General features: G+C 51.0%; 1 protein-coding gene across 1 annotated transcript; it reads left to right on the forward strand.

The window, feature by feature from the left end:
• Positions 1-345: 345 nt before the first annotated feature.
• IBA57 (iron-sulfur cluster assembly factor IBA57) lies at positions 346-8,753 on the forward strand. Its single transcript, XM_083376466.1, has 3 exons — positions 346-832; positions 6,270-6,607; positions 8,342-8,753. The coding sequence occupies exons 1-3, from the start codon at positions 558-560 to the stop codon at positions 8,734-8,736; spliced, it is 1,008 nt and encodes a 335-aa protein (XP_083232592.1). The 5' UTR covers positions 346-557; the 3' UTR covers positions 8,737-8,753.
• The last annotated feature ends 355 nt before the right edge of the window (positions 8,754-9,108 follow it).

Here is a 9,108-nt window from a genome sequence, read left to right on the forward strand (position 1 = left end):
GGCTCTTTTATGACTGGTGGACTTCAACTCCCAGAATTCCTGAGCTAGCATGGCTCAGCATGGAAACCTCTCCCTTTCCCCTCAGCATGGCTGGCTCAGGAATTCTGGGAGTTGAAGTCCACAAGTCATAAAAGAACCAAGGTTGCCTACCCCTGGCCTAGACACTGGTATGTGAACATAATCTTTCTGACGTTTATATTTTAGAATATTTTATTAATCAGATGAAATGTTAATATATTAGTCCATGTATGACGTGCCGTACGTTAAACAAACCCATAGAGATCTTTGGAATAAGAAAAAGCAGAATACAATAAAAGGCCCAAAGTCGCTTCCGCATTCGGCACGTGGTTGCAGGGGTCGGAAGGGCCAGCCAATGAAGCGCCACCTGAGGAGCTCGGCCCCGCCTCCTTAAGCCAGTGGGCCAAAAGCTAAAGGTTTTCTGCGCTTGCGCACTTGACCCAAGCCGCTTCACGCCCTCTCTCTCCACCCTCGACCGTACACAAGATGGCGGCGCCGAGGTCTTTTCCAGTTCCTTGATCGCTCTTCGCCAGGCCGCCATGCTGGTAAGGGCGAGCGCGGCGCTGCGCCGGGGCCTCCCGCGAAATTTGCACTCGGGCGGCGGCGGCGACGTAAGAGCGGCCGCCGTTTGCTTCCCGTTGAGCCACCGCGGGCTCCTCCGCTTGCAAGGCCCGGAGACAATCCCTTTCCTCCAAGGACTCCTCACCAATGACGTGACCCCTTTCGCCGAGGTGGGCGGAGCCGCGCCGCGCGCGCTTTACGCACACGCCCTCAACGTCCAGGGGAGGTGCCTCTATGACGTCATCGCGTACAGGTGGGTACGGTGCACTCAGCTGGGCGAGCCGGACCCCGCAAGCGTTCGTCATCCACCGCCATCGGTGGCAGGGAACGATGGGAGTTGTAGTGCCCTCTTCCGCGCGCGAACAGGGCTTGTTTCGGAGCTCTGGATAGCCGGATGCCGAGGGCTTTGCAACACTTGCAGTATGGTCTTTGTAGTGCTGCTGCAATGACTGAAACGGGTTTTTCTTGTATTTTAGTTTTCTTTTTTTCTCGAGGCAAATAAAAACAAGCGAACCCAGTTGAGATGATGATGATGATAATAATAATAATAATAATAATAATAATAATAATAATAATAATAATAATAATAATAAAGTTGGAAGGGACCTTGGAGGTCATCTAGTCCAACCCCCTGCTCAGGCAGGAAACCCTATACCATTTCAGACAAACGGCTGTACAGTCTCTTCTTAAAAACCTCCAGTGTTGGAGCATTCACAGCTTCTGGTGGCAAGTCGTTCCACTGGTCAATTGTTCTCACTGTCAGGAAGTTTCTCCTTAGTTCTAGGTTGCTTCTCTCCTTGATGAGTTTCCATCCGTTGCTTCTTGTTCTGCCTTCAGGCGCTTTGGAGAATAGCTTGACTCCCTCTTCTTTGGGGCAGCCCCTGAGATTTTTTTTTAATTATTACTACATTTATATCCCGCCCTTCTCCGAAGACTCAGGTTGGCTTACAAGCTTAGCAGTAGCCTTCATTCTATGTATATGCCTGCTTATGAGGGAACACTGCTTATTGGAACACCGCTATCATGTCACCCCTCACCCTTCTCCAGTGCAAAAGAATTACAAAACCCATGTTGCAAGTCCATTCTGTGTGACCGTCAATGCCGATGAAAAGGGAAAAAAAAAGAGATGACTTTCGTGGATTCACTTCCTCTTTCTCGCTTATTGTTTTGTACCCTCTTTTTGTCCTTTATTTTGCTGCAAGCCACCCAGAGGGGACCTCGCTAGACACCCACTCCCTTCAAACATTGATGATATTACCTAGTTGGGTCTTGAAAGGTCTACAGAACAACTACCAAGCTCAGCCAGTACCACTGAGCCCACAGTCGTCTCCTCCTCCTCTTCCCCCCCCGTCCTCCTCGCCAATCCCATAATAGGTTATGAAATGTCTGCAAGCAGAGCACCAGGGTCAGAGTGTGCCAAACAACCCCCAAACACAGTAACATTTCACAATGCAATCTGGCACGTCCTGCTGTAGGAAACAGCCTAGGATGTTAAGCGGGATTTAATTTAATTTAATTTAATAACATTTATATACCGCCCTTCTCCCTGAGGACTCAGGGCGGTTCACAGGGCAGAATAAAATAACCAATACAAACATTAAAAACAGATTAAACAATTGCCCTAGTTAAAAACAATATGATACAACGCTAAAAACCCCCAGAAAAATTAAAAAACAAAAAATAAAACAACCCCAACACTCCCCCTCAGGCTAGGCCGGCTTGTACAAACAAAAATGTCTTGAGATCGCGGCGAAAGGAGCGAAGATCGGGCGCCATCCGGAGCTCTACCGGTAGCTGATTCCACAGCTCCGGAGCGCCCACAGAGAAGGATCTCCCCCTGGGGGCCACCAATCGACATTCTCTGATCGGTGGCACCCTGAGGAGGCCCTCTCTGTGGGAACGCACAGGGCGCAGGGAGCTTGATGCCGGCAGCAGATGTTCCCTGAGGTACTCCGGCCCCATGCCATGGAGTGCTTTGAATACCGTTACCAGTACCTTGAATCTCACCCGGAAGACAACTGGCAACCAATGCAGCTCACGGAGCAGAGGTGTAACGTGGGAGTATCGGGAGACTCCCAACACCACTCTCGCGGCTGCATTCTGTACCAGTTGGAGCTTCCGAGTGGTCCTCAAGGGCAGCCCCATGTAGAGAGCGTTGCAGTAGTCCAGACGAGAGGACACGAGCGCATGAGTGACCGTGCACAGATCATCCCGGCTAAGATAGGGCCGCAACTGACGCACCAGGCGAACCTGTGCAAAGGCCCCCCTAGTCACGGCTCCTATATGATCTTCCAAGGTGAGCCGTGAATCTAGGAGGACCCCCAAGTTGCGAGCCCTATCTACGGGGGGTAATAATTCACCCCCCATAGTTAGAGGTGGAATGTCCGAATAAACCCGGGATGAAGATATGCAAAGCCACTCAGTCTTGTCGGGGTTGAGCTGGAGTCTGTTCCTCCCCATCCAGACCCGAACCGCCTCCAGGCAACGGGACATCACGTCGAGGGCATCACTGGGGTGGTTTGGGGTCGAAAAGAAAAGTTGGGTATCATCAGCGTACTGATGATACCCAACTCCAAAGCCACGAATGATCTCACCCAGCGGCTTCATATAGATGTTGAACAGGAGAGGCGAGAGGACCGACCCCTGAGGAACTCCACAAATGAGAGACCTCGCGGTCGACCTCTGCCCCCCTGCCAACACCGACTGCGAACGTCCCAAGAGATAGGAGGAGAACCACCGTAAAACTGTGCCTCCCACTCCCAATCCCCTGAGACGCCGCAGCAAGATACCATGGTCGATGGTATCGAAAGCCGCCGAGAGGTCTAATAGGACTAGGACAGAGGAATGCCCCCTGTCCCGAGCCCTCCAGAGATCATTCACCAGCGCGACCAATGCCGTCTCCGTGCTGTGCCCGGGCCTGAAACCCGATTGGTACGGGTCTAGATAATCCGCTTCATCCAGGACCAGAGGGAGCTGATGCGCCACCACACTCTCAACAACCTTCGCAAGAAAGCGAAGGTTGGAGACAGGACGAAAGTTATTCAATACAGCAGGGTCCAGGGCAGGCTTCTTGAGGAGAGGCCTCACCACCGCCTCCTTCAAGACGGCGGGGAAGATACCCTCACTCAAAGAAGCCGATATAACTGCCTGGAACCAGCTGCGTGTCCTCTCCCGGGCTGCATAAACCAGCCAGGAAGGGCACGGGTCCAATAAACATGTGGTGGTGCTCAGCCTCCCCATGATCCTGTCCACTTCCTCCGGAGTCACAGAATCAAACTCCTCCCAGATGATATCGACAAGACCACCCGTGTCCTGATCGTCAGACTCTGCCCAGTCAGAGTCCAGACCGGTCCGAATCCGAGCGATTTTGTCCGACAGATGTTGGTTAAACTCCTCGGCACGGCCCTGCAAGGGATCCTCCCTCACCTCCTGATTTAGGAGGGAGCGAGTCACCCTAAACAGGGCGGCTGGGCGATTATCTGCGGACGCGATAAGGGTGGCGAAGTGGTTAGACCTCGCCTCCCTTATCGCAGCGAGATAAGACCTAATGTAGGCTCTTAGTCGCAATCGGTCGGATTCGGATCGGCTGGACCTCCAACCGCTCTCTAGGCCCCGTCTCCGACGCTTCATCTCCCGAAGCTCCGCAGAGAACCATGGAGCTCGACGGGATCTGCACCGGGTCAGGGGCTGCAGGGGTACAACTCGATCAAGAGCCTCAGTGGCCGTCCTTTCCCAGGCTTCCACTAAGGCATCTGCCGAGCTGTGAGCAAGGGAGGCAGGTGGGGACCCCAGAGCTGTCTGGAACCTCTGGGGATCCATTAAGCGTCTGGGGCGGTACCATTTAATTGGTTCCAAACACCCACGGCGGGGGGTGGCAAAACGGAAGACCAGTCGCAGGAGATGATGATCGGTCCATGACAGGGGCATAATAATTGGAGAGCCCCCACCAAGATCATCTAACCACTGTCCAGATAAAAAAACTAGGTCAAGGGTGTGGCCTCCCTCATGAGTCGGTCCCGAAATTACCTGCGTCAGGTCCATGGCCGTCATGGAAGCCATGAACTCCCGGGCCAACTCAGATGATCCTCCCAGCGATGGTAGGTTGAAATCCCCCAAAACTATAAGTTTCGGGAACTCAACCACCAGCGCAGAGAGGACATCGAGCAGCTCAGGCAGGGCTGCTGCTGCATGACTAGGCGAAAGGTACACCAGCAGCAAGCCCAACTGCGCACCAGGGCCGCATCTCAAAAAGAGAGACTCACACCCGACTATCTGAGGAACAGTGGCCTCCCGCGGACACAAGGTCTCCCTCATAACAACAGCCACACCCCCACCCCTACCCTGAGCCCGAGGCCGGTGCAGCACCCGGAAACCTGGTGGGCAAAGATCAACCAGAGGAATCCCGCCCTCTGGGCCCAACCAAGTCTCCGTGATGCACGCCAGGTCCGCCTGCTCACCCTCGACCAGATCACGAACGAGAGGAGCCTTATTAGCGACGGACCTGGCGTTCAAATACACCAGCCGGAGCTCAGGGGGCTGCACACCCTCACTCCCGGGACCTTGGGGTAGAGCCAGAGGGTCGGAGTGCCTCACCGCTTGTAAGTAGCGGAGAGGCCTTCCCTGAGATCGATACGGCCCTCTGCTCCTCCATCTGCTGCCATTCCCTGATGTCGTGGGAATAGGTAGCCCCACGACCAGCCCTGGAGCCCCGGAGGTGACCGACCCCCGCTCCTCCCCCCAGCGATCTCCATCGGCCCTAGCCAGAACAGCGGTAGTTGGATAGCCCCCCTTATCCAAACAACCAAAAGAACCCTCCCGCTTCCCTAACCCCCTAAAAAATTTTGAAAGAAAAATAATCAGGGGCCTCTTATTAGGTCTACGACGAAGGCCCCTACCCGTGCCCAGCCAACTCTCAGGGTCCCAATAAATGGGCCCTTCCTCGAGGTTATAATCGGCTGGCAAGGCGGGTCGCACCCAGGAGGGGGGAGCACCCCTGAGGGCGCATAAGTCCGTGGACGAATATTTAAAGGAAGGCATAAATAGCAGTCCGAATCGTAGGCAGTCCATAGATGATAGTCCATGAGGAGGATCTATTCGGAGAGGGAGTCCCAGGCCTCCGTCCAGTCGCTGCCACTCAGCTGGATAAGCCCCCCGGGCAGGCCTACCACCGTCCTCTCACTACGGTTACAGAGCCAATTCTCGGGGGGGGGGGATGGAAGTCTGGAGCAACCCCACTGGGTATGGCCTGCCCCATAGAGCTCTCACCTCTAGGGGCAGGAGATGTAAATTCGGCCATCCTCTCACAATGGCCCATACCCAGAATTCTCTGTCCTTTGGGGTATAAGGGGCAATGCGATATCCGTACCAGGAAGCTGGAACATAAGTCTCCAAACTTGGCAGCTTATAAGACTTGCAGACTTCAACTCCCAGAATTCCTTAGAGAGCTGGGGAATTCTGGGCGTTGAAGTCCACAAGTCTTAAAAAGTTGCCAAGTTTGGAGACTCTTTCTCAAAACGTAGGCTCCTCTCCCTGGCACAGATACCACGCTAACACAGGCCAAACTGGGAGCTGAAGTTTTAAAGTGGCTTGAGTTTAGAGACCCACTGCTGTATTAGAGGAAGGGAAATAAAACCAGAGTTCCACACGGAAGACTTGTCAAATTCCTTTGCTCCTTTTGGATCTGTTTTCAGACTCCATGAAAGCAAGCAGGAAGAACCGCATGTCTTGTTGGAGTGTGATGCAGGTCTCCTGGACTCCTTGCGAAAACATCTGAAGCTCTATAAGATCCGCAGGAAATTAGACCTCTCGCCCTGTCCTGAACTCTCTTTGTGGGCTGTCATTCCGAAGGAACCGTCGGAGGCTTCTCCTAAGCAAAAGGCTGATCAAGCTGTGGTTCTGACTGCAGATCCCAGAGTGAAGATTATGGGTTGGAGGCTGGTCATCCGCAAAGACGTAAACCCTCTGGAGATCTTCCCCGGATGCCAGCTTGGAGAGCTAAAGGATTACCATCGGCATAGGTATCAACAAGGTAAAAGTGCCCTTAAGAGTCGTCGCAAGAAGCCGAAAGGCAGTGTGGAAAGTGGGTGGTGATGGGTTCGGGAGTGGAATTGGGGAAGTGCAACATGGAACTTGGAATGATAGAGCTGGAAGGGACCTTGGAGGTCTTCTAGTCCAACCCCCTGCTGAAGCAGGGGACCCCATGCCATTTCAGACACGTGAATGTCCGGTCTCTTCTTAAAAACCAGACACTGCTGTGGAATGTCTGTTTTTAGGATTTTAAAGTTTTTGAATTTTGTGTTTTGTATATATCTCCATCTGAAAAAAAGGAGGCTGCTGGCTACATATTAAAACTGCTGAGGTTGAGAAACATTGCCTTAAGAGAAATTTTGTCAGATTGTCAGAGTCCCAAACCCAAGATTAGTGTTGAGAAACCTTAGATTCACAAGTTTCTCCTACTTTCCCCACAATAACAACCTGGTGAGGTGGGCTGGGCTGAGAAAGAATGACCGGTACCAAGTCACCCAGCTTTCATGCCTAAGGTGAGACTAGAACTCCCCATCGGCTGGTGATTGGCCCAAAGCCACCCTGTCAGCTTTCATTCCTAAGGCTGGGCTAGAACTGACCGTCTCCTGATGATTGGCTGAAGGTCACCTAGCAAGCTTTCATACTTAAGGCAGGACTGGAACTCACCGTCTCCTGGCAATTGGCTCCAAATCACATAGCCGGCTTTCATACCTAAGGCAGAGCTAGAACTCATCATCTCCTGGTGATTATCCCAAAGTCACCCAGCTGGCTTCCATACCTAAGGCGGGATTAGAACTTCCAGTGTCGCAGTGATTGGCTCAAAGTCACCCAGCTGGCTTTTGTGCCTAAGGCAGGTCTATAACTCTCCATCTCCTGGTTTTATGCTGCAATGCTAGATGGCGCCTAGATGCCCTAACATTTTCTCTGTAGAAATACTGTATGCTGAATGGATCCATTGAATCCAATCAGTTGATCAGTAGAAGAAGCACTAGAAACAGAATTTCTAACTCTAATATTATTGTAAGGTTCCATTAATCAAAACTTGTAAGTCTCAAAGTATGTTTCTCCTTCGTCCCTCCCCACAAACTTGAGAGGGTCCCTTCTGAGCTGTTTGGTATGCCCCTTTGCCTTCTGCGAGCTCAGCAGCATTTTATCTGACCCCTGCCTCATTTGTGGCTCTTCCTCCTGCCTCCCAAGGTCTTCCTCACATACAGGTTACTCCTTGACTTTATGACCACAATTGAGTCCAAAATCTCTGTTGCTAAGTTAGACAGTTGTTAAGCGAATTTTACTCGGCTTTAACCATCTTTCTTGCCACAGTTGTTAAATGAATCACTGTGGTTGTTAAGTTAGTCACAAGGTTGTTAAGTGAATCTGGCTTCTCCTTTGGCTTGGCTTGTTAGAAAGGGGATCACAAAAGGGGATCATGTGACCCCGGGATGTGCAGCTGTCATAAATATGTGTCAGTTGCCAAGCGTCTGAATTTTGATCATGTGACCGTGAGGATGCTGCAAAGTTGGTGAGTGTGAAAAATGGTTATGTCACTTTTTTCAGTGCTGCTGCAACTTTGAACTGTCACTAAACAAGTTGTAAGTCAAGGAATACTTGAACTGTTATGTCAGTGCAAAGATTTCCTAGCATAGTGTTCACTTCCAATGAAACCCTTTCTACAGAATTGGCTGTCCTGCCGAATTACAATAGTCCAAAAATTCAATCAGACCGATTTGTTTTCTTCCAGGTATCCCTGAAGGCATGAAAGATATCCCATATGGAACCGCTTTGCCCTTGGAATCCAACCTGGTTTATCTGAATGGTGTAAGCTTCACTAAAGGCTGTTATATTGGTCAGGAATTGACGGCCAGGACTCACCACATGGGCGTCATCCGGAAACGTCTCCTGCCCATACAGCTCTGGCCGCTGATGCCTTTTGAGAGCCTTACTGAAGGTACTGAAATTGTGACCGAGTCGGGGAAGTCAGCTGGAAAATTCCGTGCGGGTGAGAATGAATTTGGAATCGCCTTGCTGCGTTTGGCGACCACAAAGGGCCCACTGCGGCTCAAACTTGCCGACGATTCGCAAGTGACAGTCACGGCATCCATTCCTAAATGGTGGCCTCAACCTGCCAATAAATAGTGTGATCTTCTGCTGAATATGACTTGCCTTGAAATTTATTCTCTTTAGATGCTTCTTTTCACAATTCTGAAAGTGGCTTTGAAAGGAAGAATCCTTCATGATTGTGCCTAGTTTGACATTGATGGAAAACTTTGACATTTTAGGCCCTTATTATTTATTCTCTGACATTCATATTATTGTAGCTTTGTCTGATTCTTCCTCTCTCATCCCCCCTTCTCTTCTTTCCAGAGAAACAAAACCTAACAATCAAAGGAAAGAATTAAACTCCTGCAAGTTTTCCCCAAGTTGGCTGATTCTAGATTTATTATCTTAAGTCTCTATTTGTTGACATTGTCTGTTATAACCAGGGCTTTTTTTTCATCATAGAATGTC

Source organism: Vipera ursinii, assembly GCF_947247035.1.
Source record: "Vipera ursinii genome assembly, chromosome: Z".
In the NCBI taxonomy this organism is placed as follows: Eukaryota; Metazoa; Chordata; class Lepidosauria; order Squamata; family Viperidae; genus Vipera; species Vipera ursinii.

Coding starts and splice junctions, on each gene's coding strand:
- IBA57 (XM_083376466.1), top strand. CDS start 558: ATGCTGGTAAGGGCGAGCGCGGCGCTGCGCCGGGGCCTCCCGCGAAAT. Junction 833..6,269: donor TATGACGTCATCGCGTACAG/GTGGGTACGGTG, acceptor ATCTGTTTTCAG/ACTCCATGAAAGCAAGCAGG. Junction 6,608..8,341: donor TCGGCATAGGTATCAACAAG/GTAAAAGTGCCC, acceptor GTTTTCTTCCAG/GTATCCCTGAAGGCATGAAA.